Here is an 18495-nt window from a genome sequence, read left to right on the forward strand (position 1 = left end):
ATGAATATGCAAGATAAAGAGTTTAAGGATGCATTTACTGACATAAATGTACTGATTGGATATTGAAAATACAATACAAGTTGACTTATTAAGAACACTGCGTCACTACGAGCATGCTTAGGTACCCATGCTCTGCTGATGTAGAGGCTGAGGCGTCCAGATCCTCTGAATCCTGCGTGAGCAGATCTATGTACTTATTGATAAAATGACTCTGGCTCTCTAATGTTTGAGCCATGGTTTTTTTCCAGCACAGTTCAGCTTTCCTTTTTCTCTCTGCTTTGTCTTTGTCCCACACAGTCTGCAACACACACACACACACACACGTAGATTTAAGCTCTTCAGCACTTTAAAGGGTAATGGTTAATATGTCAGTGGAATGGAAAGTTGCTCAAAGTGTGACCTCCATGTGACAGTGCCCTGTTCCTTCACAGGGAGGTGCAGCAGCTGTGCACTCACGCATCGTTTTAATGCTAACCACCATCTGTGTAGAAAAAGATACTTAATTTAGGAAAATACTTCTACAAGAAAACGATACAGCAGTGCAGTTAGAACTACATGCACACACAATCAAAGTCTTGCAAAACTAAGCATATGTTCAATAGAACACATTTGTGCACTAAAAAGTATACACACACCATACCATTAAATACTGAAGATGCATTACAATTTTACTAACATTTAATTTGCCTGTTTCTCTTCAAAGTACATACTACAATACATCATTAGCCTTGGCCTACACCATGGCCTTTATATGTACATGTTCTGCCTGGTGCAGGTGTCCTGACAGTTTTCACTATATGGAAAGTAAAATGCACACATCACAGTGCATGGAAGTTCAGTTTGTGTAGTAAGCAATACTTACATATCATTTAAATATTCATGTTGACATACAGCTTTTAAGTAATACGCACAATAAGCCACATCAAAACACCCCTAGGGCCACCTACAGATGATCAGCAGCAAAATCGCTTTGTAACAGTTTTATCTGAGATACAGGCTGATTCTGGGTGTGGCCCATAATGACTAATTGGCCTTCTAAACACAATATTCAAACTTCAAAAAATGTGGTAGACATGGACAACAAGACATTGAGTAAGCATGTCATGTTTCATGGATTTCTGATGCTCTGAGCGCCAACAATAATTTTTAAAATATCAGCCATTCATATCAATGAGAATGAGAGAAGAAGGCCATAACACTAATGTTGTCCACCAGAGGGAGCCACATGATAACAAATCCTTTCAGGTCTCATAGTTTAAAATCTCAGTATAAATAGTTCAATTGGTCCACTATGCATAAAATTCATTATAGTTTCATAAAATTTAATAAAGTCTAAAACCATCTAAGCCTAATCCGTTTGCAAAAGAAATCTGTGATCTTCAAAATATCTTCATTTTTATATATCCTAAATACTGAAAACATATTTGTTAAGTTGCTAGACATGACAATGCATTGCTGTCCAATTAAAATGAAGACAGTATTATTTGTATATTGTAATATAGTACATAGAATAACACTTCCATGTAGAGACACTTAAAGACTTGTATTATATTTGAAAAGAGACATGGTCAATCGTATAACTGTACACAAGCAGTTTGTGCTTGGATCCCGATAATCACCGCTTGCGGCTATATCTATATGTTGTCTTTCTTGTAAGGTTTCCTTGAGTGTTATGAAAGGCGGCGACAAATAAAATTTATTATTGCATAGTTCTCCCATCTGACCATGCAGAGTCCATCGGTGGTGTTGTCCCAGTAATAGCAGCTGGCTGTGTGTAGTGCCGTGTTAGTCTTCTGTATTGTACCCCACTACCAATGTACTTAAATGCTTTTCCATGTCTGTTTTTTTTAAATGAGAGTGCGCGCTGTGATACTCTCTGTCCACTGGTTCAGTTTGTTCCGACTTTAGTTCAACCCGACACCTTCACATTCATCAGGCACTTAAAGAGACGTTTTAGGCTGAGCTGGCGCTTTGGGAAATAGTATTGACACTTTCCAGTGTGCTGTTTCTGTGAGCAAGGGGTCTCACTGGGGACACTATTTGGAATGCTATTGTGCAGCTGTGCCTTTCCCATTTTGACTCCTGTCCTGGAGTCAGGATCACACTTCTGGTACTGGCAGTGTCCAGCTCTTTTAATAACTCACTTACACATGACATGTCACACACTGTAGGCCAATCAGCCACCCATTACCATTCTGTTTCTTTCCAACAAAAAAAGCTTTTTAATGCATTAAAACTCGTGTTGTGTTTCGCTAAAAGGGAATGCTGCATCCATGGAATTGTCATTGCCATATCATGGCACATAGGATTAAAACAAATGCTTCATTTCTCCATATGTTGCTTGTAGCATTTTAAGAGGTATTAAGGCACAAGTGAGGCGTAAGAGGCTGTGCTACACCCCGCACAGCCAGCAGAGGACAGCAGCAGTGCACCGCAAGAGTTGCCGTGTGGGGGAACTCGGTTACCCAGAATACTCCAGGCTGATTAACTGGGATTGCCTGTACTTGCCAGGCCGGATGCTTAAAGCCAGACTTTGAGGCCACTCTTTGTCATACCTTTGTAGAGGGGAGAAAAATTGCCTGATGTGGGAACTACTGGGGAAGGGAAGTTTGGTCAGAGCCACTCAAATGGCTCAATCAGTGGACAACAATTACATGGACAACAATAATCCACTCTTAACCCGATTAAGACCATACTTTGATTAAGAAACTACCATGTAAACAGCAATTTTTAATTACCTTAATCAAATTAAGCTCTAATCGAATTAAGACAGGTGGAGTATTCCTGTTTTAGTCACATTATAGACGTGTATTACAGACATGTAAACACTTTAATCACATTATTATCTTAATCAGAGTAAGGTCAATAATTAGATTACTGCTGTCCATGTAAACGTAGTCAATGCCAGGTGCCCCCTCAGGAAATTCTTTGAGGAGGGGGCTCACAACTTAGGTAAAATCATCTCCCACCCTCCCTGCTCCACTTTGGTTGCTCTGCTTCCTTACTCAGCTGAGGTCATTACTCCGCTGCCTGGTTCTACTGAGGACATCCCCTACCCCTCTGCACTGCAGAAGATACCATTACAGCTCATGGCCTCACCACTCTGTCTCTCTGCTCTGCCTCCAATGTCACTACACCACCGTGTAAGGCCTGACATTCAGTGTATTCTACGTTACACCCATACTGTTCCTCATTATCTCAATATCATTCAAAAATCGACTGTTCTGTCTCAGATGAGTGATGAAGTTGATTTTGAAGCTGTGTTTCCTGATATTGGTGTTGCACTTCCACCAAAAAGTGTTAGTGAACCTAGTAATCATGTCTACATTTGAATATGATCATGAGGCACATGGCACTCACTTCACTTATTCTACAGGGTTTGGCAGTGATTTGGTTCAACCTACTATAGAGTGGAGAAGCGGATACCAGAACTTTGCATGCTGCATGCCCAGTTTTTGTAGGCAGTACGTGGGGTAAGTTTCCAGTAAGCACCTCTGCAGAAAATGCTTGGCGCATTTGGTTATTTTTATTAATGTACTCAATTTTACTGAAAATTGGAAACAAAATCAGTGCTCACTGATATCCAAGCAACTTCATAAATCTTTTGTAAATGTTTCTTTTAATCTTTGATTTAGTTGCCAATAAGTGGCTCTGCTGTCGGGGACAAGAGTTCAGGAGAAGGTGCACTCTGTCCAGGTCCGACTGAGACTGAAAATTGAAACTCTACCTAACTCTACCTCTCTGTGTTTGTGACCATTGCACTGTATTATTTAAATATTGAGACTTGTGTTTCGTATACATTGTATTACATGTCCATAGCACACAGTATATAATATATATTTGTATATTTTCACACATTACTTTATTCTATTCAACAGTCTACGGTTCATAAAAATAACAAGTCACTCAAACTACACTGCTGCAAAGAGACTGTAACTGAACTAAACTAACAAACATGTCACTGCAGTGAGACCCACATCAGCACAACAACAGGCCACATCAACAGCAAAAGAAACCATCACGTAACATGCAACACTGTCCGATCCAGACACGTCATCCATGCAAATCCTAATTCAACATTAACTATTCATCTTATTCTAATGTGAAGGACTCAACACATCTGTAATAGACAGAAAACATGTTACAAAAAGTTTGAAAATAACTGTAGACTAACATTACCATCAAATCTTACTAATTATTCATCACTGGACATAGGCACTGTTTAAAGAGGAATATACAGCAAATTATTCATCACTGTGCAACACAAATACCTCACGCCAAAATAACTCACACTTACACTGCTCAACTTAGAAAAACAGCAGTTACATTATTATTATTATTATTATTATTATTATTATTATTATTATTATTATTATTATTATTATTATGTATTTATTTTTTATTTTTTTTATTTGAGTTCATTGCAATCGTGACGCAAGTGACCAGTTGGCATGGCAACATCAGGGCCCGTAAAGATTTATAGACACATACAGGAATCAAAGATACACAAATTAGTGATTGTTATTCCAGCTCTTTTCAGTGAGTCAGTTCATTTGGCTCAGCAATAAACTCCCAAACGACTCTTCATTCAGTACGACTAATGGCTTTTATAATTCAGCCAAATTTAGCAATATTTGGTGGATGATTAGTATGTGTGCACATATATCACTTAACTTGTTCAGTGTAGGCTAATTATACTAATCTTTAATTGTACATCATTTTGGATTATGTTTAGCATAAAACCTTAAATAATATAAAAACAGACATTATTACCCAAGTGTATTAAGTGTTTTATTTAGCTTGATCTATCCAAAACTCAAACCATTCCAAACAAACCACACTCACTACACTGCTGGACTACAGGTAACAGCAGCGCACCCCTCACTCACGTACTCCAGTTTTAATTGAAGGTTCACATTTCAAATTCCTGTTGGAATCTTTCTGACCATGTTCATGTACAGTTTGTACAAGATTTAGTTCCACTTATTCCTACTGATTATTGTGAAATGTTTAACAGAGGTACAGTATATTTTAAGATGTTTACATAACCTTTGAAAAAAAATTATTGGTTTTAACTTTGCTTTCTGTTTCTGTTGTAGAGTTTTAGCTTATTTATTAAATGATCTGGCAGACAGAAAATGGGAGTGAGAAATTTTTGGTAGGTTTAGTATTGAGCCATAAGTTAAAAAAAAAAAAAAATGTTGCAGTGGCACGAAGCTCAGTAGAATTTTCTGCCATAAGTTTAATTTCCCCAAAGTTCTATGATTTTGCTGTAGCAGTGACATTGATTTGGGACATCCATCCATCCAGCCATCCATTTTCTGTACCGCGTATCCTACACAGGGTCATGGTGGAGCGTGGAGCCTATCCCAGGGGACTTGGGGCACAAGACAGGGGACAGCCCTGGATAGGGTGCCAACCTGTTGCAGGGCACAATTGCACACACACTCACACACATTCACACACTACGGATCATTTGGAAATGCCAATCATCCTACAACACATGTCTTTGAATTGGGGAGGAAACCAGATCACCTGAAGGAAACCCCCGAAGCATGGGGAGAGCATGCAAACTCCATGCATATGATAGTTGTTGTTATTGTTATTATTGTTGTTATTATTATTATTATTATTATTATTATTATTATTATGAGGATCCCGTTGTGTGCTGGAGAGGCTTTTCCAGCCTGTCTCTCTACCACACCTTAAAGCATCTTAACATCACAGGACAACAAATGAAAAGAACTATCAGGAACACCACAGAGGCTGCTGAGAGAGCTTCAAGAAGGCTCTGGAGGGTGATCAGTAATTTGGACATAGGCCAGGTCCAGGGAGTCTTAGGATTAAAGACCCGAAACACCCAGTGGCTCCAGGTTCCATCAATAATGTGTCCAAAAGCACATTGCAAGATGTATGAAAAAAACATGAAAATATTAATAATAAAAATTCATTCATTAATTCCATAAAAATCAGAAAAGTTGGCTGGACTAGAAAAAACATGCACAATGACCATCCAAGCTATTTTTTATTTTATTTTTATTTTATTAATTACATTATTTTTGCAGACCCAGCAGATACAGTCAGGTTCATAAATATTTGGAAATTGGCAAAGTTATAGTTTTTAAAAATATATATTTTTACCACAGTATATTGGAGTGGAAATAAAATATCAATATTCATTCTTTCATTCCAACTCCAATATACTGTGTTCGACAGCTAAAATAATAACTTTGTCAAGTAACGAAGAGGAAACATTAGCATTGTCTGTACACCAAAAAAAAAAAGAGAACCTCTATGTTATGTTAGTATCAGGGTACTGGTATTGTACCTCCCCATAGTCCACCTCCTCTGTATTAAAGGTCATTTTAGATAGCAACTATAGAAAATATAGTAGTTTAAAAAAACAACACCCTACTACACACTCGTCTCCTCATGCTGCAAGTGCACACTGGTTTTGGCCTAGTAGGGCGAGTAAGGGAAATTGAACACAGGTTATTGGGAAAAAATAAAATGTAAAGCAAGGCAATGTTCCTAAGCATACCTCCAAAGTTGTAACAAAATGGCTTAAAGACAACAAAGTAAATCTACTCGAGTGTCCATCAAAAACACCCTGACCTGACTCCCAAAGAAAATTTGTGGACTGAAGTGAAAAAGCATGTCTGAGCAATGAGGCCCTCAAAACAGTTCTGTCCGGAGGAATGAGCACAAATTATAGCAAATCATGAGAAGCCTGTGGAAGGCTACCCCAAGTTCAATCAATGAACAGGCAATACCACTAAACACTAACAAAGTGTATGTAATTACTGTAAACATTAAGCATAAGGGTTAATAATCTGTCATGTACATATGTTTATAGTTGAATCATTTTCAGACATGGGTTGGTAATTCTAGACAACATGGTCCAAGTTAATTGGGAAAGACTGGAAATACAGTAAATGAAGAAAGGAAAAGTGAAGGGATTTACAGGAAGAGATGCATGAAACACCTCACACCTATGGTTAAATGATGGGTTGGTGGTTAAATGATGGACTGATGGATTTTATCTGTATTAAATGGTGTTTTTATGAAACATCATAATAAGCAGGGAAATGAGGTAGACTGGGAAATATAGAAGTTGCCTACTACTTATTTGTGGAGGCGGGGTTTGGTTGAACACCAGTTTGTGAATGGGAGGGCGGAGCCGGGGAAAAGTGAGTGGTAAGGATCTACACCTGTGCAGGATTTTGTAACAGGTGTTCTATGTTTCAATGAGCAGGATAAAAGGGGGAGAGAGAGGACAGACACAGGAGACCCACGTGTCTAGATATTTGCATAGTGAAATAAAATTCCTGAAAAGAGACATAAATAAAGAAGGAAAATAAAGAACTGATTTTTGAGCCTGCCCCATCTCCTCATTTTTGGTCCACCCATATGCAGAGATTTTTACTTAGTGTACTGTGTTCACGTAACCATAGAGATTAAAGCTGTTTATTTTTAAATCCACATTCATACCCAATCTTTTATAGAATTCACTGTAAACAGATTATGTTAAAACACACACACACACATACACACACACACACACACACACACACACACACACACAGACACACAATTAGAAAACATCATTAAAAGGTAAGTAGCATTTATAATTTATTTCTTGCCATACCAGCATACCATAGAATAAAAAAAGTAAAATAAATGAGAAAACAAAACCAGCATGAATTCATAAAATAAATAAAACTCTGCATATTCAGTATTAGGCCTATTAAGTAATGTTCTATATTTCTCAGTCCACCTTATTCCACTGCTTCTTACAATGTTTCATAAAAACACACACTGTAATGCACAGAAAATCCATCAGTGCATCATTTAAGCATGCAGCCATTATATCCTTTTACTTTTCCTCTCCACTTATTGTATTTTATGACTGACAATTAACCTGAGCCATGCTGTCTAGAATGATCAAACCCTCTGGTAATTTCCAAACCAAACTAATGTTCTGCTTCAAAAGTTTGGAGTCACTCAGAAATTGCCTTGCTTTTGAATGAAAATCACAATTTTTAAAATAACATTGATCAGAAATACAGTCATTATTATAGCTGGATTTTTAAGGGAATATCTATGTAGGCATGGAAAGGCCCATTTTCACCAACCAGCAACTCCTGTGTTCCTGTGGCACATTGTGTTAGCTAATCTGACATTATCATGGTAAAAAGTTCATTCATCATTAGAAAACCCTTGTGCAATGATCTTAGCACAGCTGAAAACCGTTGTGCTGTTTAAGAAAGCCTTACAACTGGCCTTCTTTGGGCTACTTGAGAACCTGGAGCATCAGCATTTGTGGGTTTGATTACAGTCACAAAATGGCCAGAAAGAAACAGCTTTCTTCAGAAACTCATCAGTCTATTGTTGTTTTGAGAAATGAAGGCTGTTCCATGTCAGAAATAGACAAGAAATTGAATATATCTTACAAAGGTGTGTAGTAATGTCTTCACAGAACATGACATGAATGAAGTTGTTACTTCTATCATGCAGTTCCACTGCAGTGGCTTAGTAGGTGGCTTTGTACTCTACCTATTTGCATTAAAGGAATTAGATATCATTTTATATTAACAATATTTTCCCCTTCACATATTGAAGCCATGGATTTCTAATAATCTGACAATTATATGAGTGTACGATATTGACCCATAGAGTAGATACAAGTAAAAAGCAGATGCAGTTTGTCAACTTTGCTCATTTATTTATCATCAGTAACCACTTCATTCTGCTGACGGTCGAGGAGGATCCAGAGTTTATCCAGGATTAATGGGCAAGAGGCAAGAATATATCTTACATCAGTCCATCACAGGAGACCACGGACACACACACACACAGAATCACAGACTCATTCACTCCCTGGGGCAAGATAGCATAGGAGATTCACCAACCAGTAGGTCTGTGTGGTGGGAGAAAACCTGGAGGAATCCTGCACAGACGCAGGGAGAAACTGCAGTTCCACATAAATAGTATCCTGAGCTCAGGATCGAATCAGGGAACATGGAGCTGTGAGGTAAACTGGTCTGCATGAACCATACTCATACACAATATATGGTAAATCCACTTGGAGGAAGGAGTGGGGATGATTCATTCATTAATAATTATTAGGGCTGCAACTAACCATTATTTTCATAATCGATTAGTTGGCCGATTATTTTTTCGATTAATAGGATGGGGCGGGGCAAACTTTCAGTACCATTTCTTCTTATTTGAAATAAAATCCACAAACTGAGTGTTACTTCAGACTAAAACTTTACACAAGTGTTTGTCCAAAACAGAAAAGAACCCAATTCAAACACACACACACACACACACACACACACACACACACACACACACACACACACACACACGCAGCAGAATATATATTATTAATTAGGACTGTAGTTAAATTCAGTGCTTTTTGTGCAGCCATGAAAATAATGCATAAATACTATAAAAATAAATTATATAAAATTTTGTGTTTGAATTAGACATTACAGATCTTACTCACGCTACACTCTGTATCAGCGCGTCTACACCGCGCATGACCGCAACGCGGCCTCGTTACTAACACATCACTTCCGTTATAATAAACAACAGAATTTACACTGCAAGTGCGCAGATACAGCATATAATGACAATAAACTTAAATTAAACTAAACCTTTTAAGCAGCGTGCACCAGTTTCCCCTGCCTCTTACACACAGTGGATATGAACATAACTTTGTGCTTCGCGGTATTTAATATAAAATGCTCCCTGCATTTCTGATTTTCTTCCTCAGTGACGTGATGATTTCTCCTCCATCTGATGGAGACTGACGTCATGTTGGGAATAATAGGTAACGCTGACAGAGAGTAAACTAGAGAAAGTCAGTGTCGGTGTCTCTGAGTGTTTGCTAATGCTAGCGTGCGTATGACGTCATGCGTCATCGTGACTTATACTACCGGTTAGTAAAAAAATCGCTAGTGATACATTTGAGATGATATTACCTTTCTAAAATCCACACAGTAGAGTATACAGACAGTAGAGTACACAGTGCATAGTGTAAGTGTACAGTACTTCATTTGGGACAGAACTTTAGTATTTACTCACCGAAGCGTGTTTTCTGAACAGAAGTAAAGTAAGGCAGACCATCTAGTCCATAATGACTTTTTGACTTTTTTTTGACCCAGTGTAAAATGTTAAAGAGCTATCTCTATATCTCTAGATATAACCATATATATCATGTTAGATGGTATGTTAGATGGTGGTATGCTGTGTTCAATAGGACTATGTGAGCACAAACAAACACTGAAATCTAAGAATGTTTTTTTTTTTTTTAACAGATAATTAGTAAAAATGTGTCCGCACAGGTCTGTTAGATCTTTAACATATAACAGGTAGTGCAATAATGGAAAAATGGTGTAAATGTAAACATAACACACTATGACTGAGTATTCAGCAAATTAGCTTATACCAAATATGATCATAGCAGTTATAGTGATAGCAGCCAGGTAAAGTGTATATAAAGTGTATATAGTGACAATAAATTAGATACTATGTTTTTTTTTATAATACAGTACAGTATAATTCAGTTGTTCTATTAGTGCAATTTCAACCAAATACAGTGAAGTGTAAAAGTTTGTACCCCCTTTTGGTTTCTTTTGGACAGAAGGGTGTTAAGTGTCCTAAACACTACAATATTTGACTGTAAGTAGAAGTTAATTTTATTATCAGACTCAGATATCCATGTTAATATTTTTAATACTGCTCATTACTGTTAAATGACTTGAAAGAATCAACACATCGGATGGTCATGGCAGGACCTTGATTTTGTGGTCAGTAAACCAATTGTGTGTTGATTTTGATGTATGTTTTGGATCACTGTCCTGCTGGAAGATCCAACCACGGCACATTTTAATCTTTCTGGCAGAGGCAGTCAGGTTTTTATTTAATATCTGTTGATATTTGATAGTCCATGATGCCATGTATCCTAACAATATGTCCAGGTCCTCTGGCAGAAAAACAGCCCCAAAACATTATAGATCCACCACCATAGTTAACTGTATATATGAGGTACTTTTCCATATGGCTAGGGTGAAGTCAGCTAACATGGGCCACTTTTTGGTAAATAATTTATAATGCCATCAAATAAGCTATCATGTCTCATCATCTCATCAAATCATTATCTATAATGATATTTTTATAAATTAGCATGGGCCTCTTCAATATAAATTTCTTTTAAAAATATGAAAAAGTATAATTGTTTTAAAATTATGAGGGTTAGAGTATTGGCAGGAACCCTCTTGAGCAACAACACAATGTTCAGGCAAATTGGGCCGGCTGTTCAGTTAACATGGGCCAATATAAAAAGATAACAGGTAATTTCGACTGAAACCATTTTAATTTTAACAGTAAATTGACACTATTGTGTTCAGTGTGCCATAGCAGCAACACCGTAAATATATTTCATTTAATAGAAAGCGCATCTTCTCCACAGCTCTCGTGGTACAATGAGTTGCACTGACAGCAGCACACCCTAAATGTTCCCGCTGCATTGAATGCTGAAGGACTGTCGTGGTCTCTCCTTTCTCCCCAGCAGTAACCTCTACACAGGGTTTACCCACCTCCCCAACCACACGAGTAGAGTAAAACTGATCTTGTGGGCCAAATACATCACAATTCCACAGATGTGATGGAACATTTCTGATTGCATGTTCCTCCAGCAGGTCTTCATACTGTGGAAACCACTTTCCTAACACACTACATTGCTGTATGGTTCAAGCTGCTTGGTTTGTTTCCTGCTCTCCAGGTCCTCCCTCAGTAGAGTAGAGGTTGATGGTAAACTGACTGGTTTCTCTTCCATTATTATGTGTAGTTCCTTAGTTAAATCTGTGACCATAGGCACTTCTACTGTTTGTTCTGCATGTTGTTTTAAGTTCCTTTCTCCCCTTTTTCCTTTAGGGCCAGCCTGTGTTGGGGTAAATGAAAGTCTGGCTTTCCCCTCTCTACCGAACCCCCTATTATCCCTTACGGTCCCCACATAGGAACCCATAACAGGTTGCGTACTCGGTTTAAGAGGTGGAAACGATTCAGGGTCATTGAAGGATTCAGCCAATGGGGTGAGTGACTTTTTTGGCATTTCTGTTAACATTGATTTCAGGGTCTGTGCTGAACTCGCTGTGAATTTCTTTCTATATCTTGTTTTGCTCCAGGTTACTGCGCTGTTGAAAACCTGAATGTCCAATTCCCTTATTTCAGACAAAATGGTTGCTATTACTTCATCGTAGTGTTCTTTTAAGATCTCTATATTATTGTACATCCACTGTTCTGTGTTTTGTTTGACCTTTTCCAGTGTTGACTGGTTTGGAGAAGGTTTAATGAAAGATGTGAATTTTGTGACCTGTCTCAACACACTTGGTGGATAAGGATTAGCCGGTGTTGTGGCCGCCAGAATTTCTGAATGATGTAGAGCCTGTAAAAATTTGAAATATTTTGTCAGTGTTAAATCTACAGCAGTTTTTGATTTGAGAGACCTTGAATTTGGTTTTCACTTACATTTGCAGGTTCCCTTATCGGTCCAGAGTCAGCCAAGACTTCAAATCTGTTGTGCAATACTACAGACATATTGTTAAAGTAAGTTCACTTTAAAAAGGAAGAAAGATGGAACAGCCTGTGCAAAGGGGAAGAATGAATAGGGGCAGAAAATCCTTTAAGATGAAAAAGAATTCAGAAAGGAGAAACAGTCAAGGAAATTATTCAATCAACACAACACCAAATCAGAAACAAAACACATACCTGTGTACGTATAGGGAAAATGTAGAAGTGATGCCATCTGGTGGATGAATTAAGTAATCATTCCTTTGATGGACATCTTGGAACATGTGCATAAAATATGTACAGATATCTGGATATATTATTTCAGTGTCCATTCTTCAACACGACAGATGAACAAACAAAGAAACTAACCACATGAAAAGGTTAGATAGACCAATGATTAAACACTACTCCGTTCAAATGAATACAGAGGCCAGCTCAGATACCACAACGTTTAAAAACCTCAACATTTGCGGCGTCATAAACGGAACAACCGTCAAGCATACCATCAGGAAACTTATAGAACTCTGAACGTGACGTCATAACGGATCTTATGGCTCGCTGCTCCGATTTGACTATATATGTCTGTGCGCGCGCCGGGGAGACTGACCTAGACACGGTATAAGGACAGCACACAAACACATTTAAAACATATTAACATTATATCATGTACATAGCAGTATAGTTATAATAATAAATTACACAAATTAATTGCTAATATTAACATTATTAATGTCTTTCTTAATATTATTAGTCATTTCATTCTCATCACTGCTCCTACATAACTTCATGTGTTCCCTAGGTGGCCTCGTCTATTTCGCTCGAGAATATATATGGTTATTACCATTTTATTCCCTATTTATTCATTTTAACATGAGCTCATGTCTACAATTGTTAAATAACAACAATAATTATCATGGACGGGTCAAAAGGGAAGAGAGAGATTAATAATAATATCATGTAACAGTTCTTGCCCAGAAATCCGCTTCTAGAAAATCGCCGTTCCCGAGTTTGGCCACACGAGGGCAGTCAAGCTCCAGCTAGCGCAACACACAACGCCGCCTGAAACTGAAGGTAGGTTTGGGCTATTTTACTTTTTTTTTTTTTTTTTTTTTTAATGAGTTTTATTGAAATTATGCAAAATTCACAATCTTACACAAGTCATATTCAGAAAGAAAGGGAGAAAAAAAAACTTACATAGTTAAAGTACAATTACACGCAAATGTTGTCCCACACAAGAGTCTTTAAACCAAGATGTGCTGCTTTTTAGTCTTCTTAGCTCTTTTTGAATGTCCTTGAATACAACATCACTGGATATAAACGTTTGATTTATAGTCATTTTGGCTCTTGTTTTCCAGAGTTTAGATTTAGTCAAACATATTATGAACCAAATGAAGTCATGCTGAGTCTTGCTACAATTTTCTTTAAAAATGCCATAGAAAATTGAGTTCATATTTATTTCTATATTGAGACCAATGATTTTTAATTTAGCCCATGTTTCTTTAGCGCGATAACACTCTAACAGGAAATGTTCGAGTGTTTCCTCTTCATTACAATTAGGCATCGGGCATTTACTGGTTTTTACAAAACAGCTCCATTTTACAACCGCTCTTACTGGGAGCCTTCTTACAGCGACTAACCAAGTTGTATCTCTCAGGTGTTCAGATAGGATTTTATTCTGTAAGTTTTGGAGACATTCTTTGTTTTGGTCTTCCTCCAAATTTCTGAAAGCCACAGGGTTACAATAAACTCGATCAACAATTAAAAGATATATTTCTTTGCTCGAGTCTTTCACCCAATCGATGTTTAGATCTTTAAATTTGTTAGTGAAGTCGGAAAACATCAGTTTATAATACGGAATTCCTTTCCTCGATGGACCTTTTTTAGATTTCCAGTTAGAGATGTTCCCTATCCATTCGGTTACTGTGCATTGTGTTGTTCGGACATAACCACAATTAACGGCTCATCTATATAAACAAACATTAATATTCATAGCATTATATTTAATATAAAACCTTGTACATCATTTAAACATATATATATATATATATATATATATATATATATATGTATATATATATATATATATATATATATATATATGTGTGTGTATATATACATACATACATATATACATACATATATATATATATATATATATACATATACATATATATATATATACATATACACATATATATATACATATACACATATACATATATATATATATATATATATATATATATATATATATATATATATATATATATATATATATATATATATATATATATACATACACACACAAACATACGTATATATATAAATAAAAGTGTCATTTTATCTCTGTACCACGTTCTAATATTGAGACTGCCGAAGAAAGAAAATTTTCCGTTTTCTGAGACGATGAAGTGGCTCTGAAAAGAGCCTTTGTGTTTATTAGACGGAGTTGTGGTTTAAGCGCGTTCTCCGCGAATACGGCGGGCCAGCTGAATATCCTTGGGCATGATGGTCACTCTCTTGGCGTGGATAGCGCACAGGTTGGTGTCCTCGAACAGACCGACCAGATATGCCTCGCTCGCTTCCTGCAGGGCCATGACGGCCGAGCTCTGGAAACGCAAGTCGGTCTTGAAGTCCTGAGCGATTTCTCTCACCAGCCGCTGGAAGGGCAGCTTGCGGATGAGGAGCTCAGTAGACTTCTGATAACGACGAATCTCCCTCAGAGCCACGGTGCCGGGCCTGTAACGGTGAGGCTTCTTCACGCCGCCGGTAGCCGGCGCACTCTTGCGGGCAGCCTTAGTGGCGAGCTGCTTCCTTGGCGCCTTGCCACCGGTGGACTTACGGGCGGTCTGCTTGGTTCTTGCCATAGCGTCAAACTCTGCACTTCGCGGATAGAAAAACAGAATAAACTGCGCGCGCGAACGCGGCCTTTTTAAGCCATAACGCCGCCCTGCGCTGATTGGGCGTCTCGAACGCGCTCGTCTGCTATTCGATAGAACGTTTTACGTCACCTGTTGACTATTGGACCGTCTTCTCTGCCACCGTTCGAAACACAAGTCGCCCGCCACTATTCTATTCTATTGGCGCTCTCTGTAACACAAATGCTTTGTTCATTAGGAACACACACAACGCCGTCACAAACCATTTTCACTCCTCAGACTTCATTTAACCAGCACGCTAACTGCTATTGTTCTTATAGTCATTACTTAAATATGGTATCAAATCATGACTACAAAATTATCGTCCCATGGATAAGAAATGGTTTTCTGACCTGGCTTTCCTGGTGGACGTCACGGAGCTGCTCAATGTTTTAAATGTTCAGCTCCAGGGAAAAGACCAGATTATCACTCACCTTTTTTATCAAGTCAGAGCCTTCAAACAAAAACTACTGCTGCTCAGAAGACATCTCTCAGCAGGTAACATTCACAATTATAATATTCACCATAGTTTTATGTGCAGTTATTATTATTAATACTTATATTTAGTTAGCATTTATATCCAGTGGTGTCAGCTTTGGGTTTTTTTGTTAATCAAGCTGATAAATTTTGTGTCAAAGTTCTCTTAAATTATCATGATTTAATTTCCTTGTTTTGTCAGTTATTTATTCTATTTGCCTCCCTCTCTCTTCTTTCACTCCCCGTCTCACACTGTTCCTCTCTCTCTCTCTCTCTCTCTCATCTCGACATCCAAGAAATTTAGCCCATTTTCCCTGTTTTAGAGAGGCAGGCATGGTGAAAGAGGAGGTACCTGAGTATGATGCTGTTTTCAGCAACCTTTTCCAGGAGTTTGACAGTCGCTTTGAGGACTTCAGACACAATGCTTCTGACTTTGAGTGGTTTGTTCAACCCTTCACCATCAGTGTGGACACAGTTAGTGATGATCTACAGATGGAACCAATTGAGCTTCAGTGTGATTCAGAACTCAAACACAAGTTCAGGTCCCTTCCCTTGACAGACTTCTACAAATGTGTCCCAGCAAACAGGTACAGATGGGCAAACAGGCACAAGTGATGCTGTCTCTGTTTGGCAGTACCTACCACTGTGAACAGACTTTCAGTCTGATGAACTTAAACAAGTGTAAACTGAGATGCAAAGTAACTGACTCTCACCACCATAATATCCTGACTTTGACAGTAAGTCCACTGCATCCCAATTTGGAATACTTTTGAAAAATAAGGACCAGCTTCATGTGTCTCATTAAAGGTCACTGATATTGCAGACACGTGGCTGTATTGCTTATAGCTTGAATAGTTGTATGAGGTATTGAACATGTATTATAAATGGGATTGGTTCTATGTTTTAATTAAACTATCAGTTTCATTGAACTATAGAACTCTGAAAATAAAACTGCATTAGTGAAGCAGATACAGACTAACGTTTTCTATTAATTTATTTATTTGTAAATATTATGAAATGATAAATGAGAACCATGGCAACTTTAATTTTAATATAATACAGTTTGGTATAATGCAACATTTACTTTTGTCCCACAATCCTCAATCAAGTTTGATTTTTGGCCCTTCACAGGAAAAAGTTTGAGCACCCCTGATTTAGAATGATTATGTGCTAGTAGAAAACCATTTTCAACTACTTCCTGTTGCTACAATCTTAATACGAATAACTTTGTGCTGCTAACGTCCCATTTTGCATTGCTCAGATTATACAACCCCCGAAACCGTGCTACAACCCTGTTTAGATTTACTCATCTCTGCATTTAGCAGACTGCTAGAATTACCAAAAAGACTGAACATCCGCGGGAGTGCAGCGCTTCAGAAGTCCCCCTCCCGCTCGCTCTCTCTCTCTCACACACACACACACACACACACACACAGCGAGAGACAAAACGAAAGAGAGAAAATTACTCTTTGTATGAAAAGTGGGTGGCTCTTAAAAGAGCCGTTGGGTTGATGAAGACGGCTGTAACGCGCTTTACTTGGAGCTGGTGTACTTGGTGACGGCTTTTGTACCCTCGGACACGGCGTGCTTGGCCAGCTCGCCGGGAAGCAACAGGCGCACGGCGGTCTGGATCTCTCTGGAGGTGATAGTAGAGCGCTTGTTGTAATGAGCCAGACGAGAAGACTCACCGGCGATGCGCTCAAAAATATCATTCACGAAGGAGTTCATGATGCCCATGGCCTTGGATGAGATACCGGTGTCAGGGTGCACCTGCTTCAAGACCTTGTACACGTAGATGGCGTAGCTCTCCTTCCTGGACTTTCTGCGCTTCTTGCCTCCTTTGCCGGCCGTCTTGGTCACGGCTTTCTTTGATCCCTTCTTGGGCGCGGTCTTGGCTGGATCGGGCATGATGCTGCTTCTCGAGTAAACGAACAGAAAATGACTGGCGCCCGCCTCGCGCCCGCTCTATTTACAGACCCACATGTTAATGACGAACAGACAAGACACCTTTTTTTGATTGGCCAAAATTCAATACCTCCTCCTGCATGGCGCCTCCTACTGCACTCTGCTTCCTCCCTCCTTCCATACCTCCTCCTCGTCCTCTGCTACGCTTTGTTTCCCTTCCCGCCCTTGTACTTTCAGTACAACGTGCACTTTGAAAAAACAATTGGCTTGCGAAAAAATCGTTTTATATTATATATGCATGTGTGCGTGTGTATGAGAGAGAGAGAGAAATATAGAAGTAGGTTTCTACTAAAATCATCTTTTAAATTGTTTTATAATATTGATATTATATTGATTTATAGTTTATAATATTGAACACTGCATATATGTTGTTTATTACAAAAAATACAAATAGATCTACCACTTACGCTACTTCTACAGCGTTTGATGCCTTATGCTTCATGAAAGAAAAAGCCTTTCCCCCCCCACGGAACAGCTCTTTTTCTAGACATGTGGGTGGCTCTTAAAAGAGCCGCTGTGTTCGCGTCGTTCGGTGTTAGAGCGTTTAACCGCC

At 38.3% G+C, this 18495-nt stretch overlaps 2 protein-coding genes across 2 annotated transcripts; both read right to left on the reverse strand.

The window, feature by feature from the left end:
• Positions 1–14878: 14878 nt before the first annotated feature.
• LOC128630400 (histone H3) lies at positions 14879–15923 on the reverse strand. Its single transcript, XM_053678935.1, has one exon. It carries the CDS (start codon positions 15447–15449, stop codon positions 15039–15041), a length of 411 nt encoding a protein of 136 aa, XP_053534910.1. The 5' UTR covers positions 15450–15923; the 3' UTR covers positions 14879–15038.
• Positions 15924–16047: 124 nt separating this feature from the next.
• On the reverse strand, positions 16048–18124 carry LOC128630407 (histone H2B-like). Its single transcript, XM_053678942.1, has one exon. The coding sequence runs from the start codon at positions 17883–17885 to the stop codon at positions 17511–17513; it is 375 nt and encodes a 124-aa protein (XP_053534917.1). The 5' UTR covers positions 17886–18124; the 3' UTR covers positions 16048–17510.
• Positions 18125–18495: the final 371 nt, after the last annotated feature.

The sequence above is a fragment of the Ictalurus punctatus genome, unplaced genomic scaffold (assembly GCF_001660625.3).
Source record: "Ictalurus punctatus breed USDA103 unplaced genomic scaffold, Coco_2.0 Super-Scaffold_100056, whole genome shotgun sequence".
Lineage (NCBI taxonomy): Eukaryota > Metazoa > Chordata > Actinopteri > Siluriformes > Ictaluridae > Ictalurus > Ictalurus punctatus.

What these genes read in the sequence shown, in the direction of transcription:
- LOC128630400 (XM_053678935.1), bottom strand. Translation starts at nt 15,449, where the DNA reads ATGGCAAGAACCAAGCAGACCGCCCGTAAGTCCACCGGTGGCAAGGCG.
- LOC128630407 (XM_053678942.1), bottom strand. Translation starts at nt 17,885, where the DNA reads ATGCCCGATCCAGCCAAGACCGCGCCCAAGAAGGGATCAAAGAAAGCC.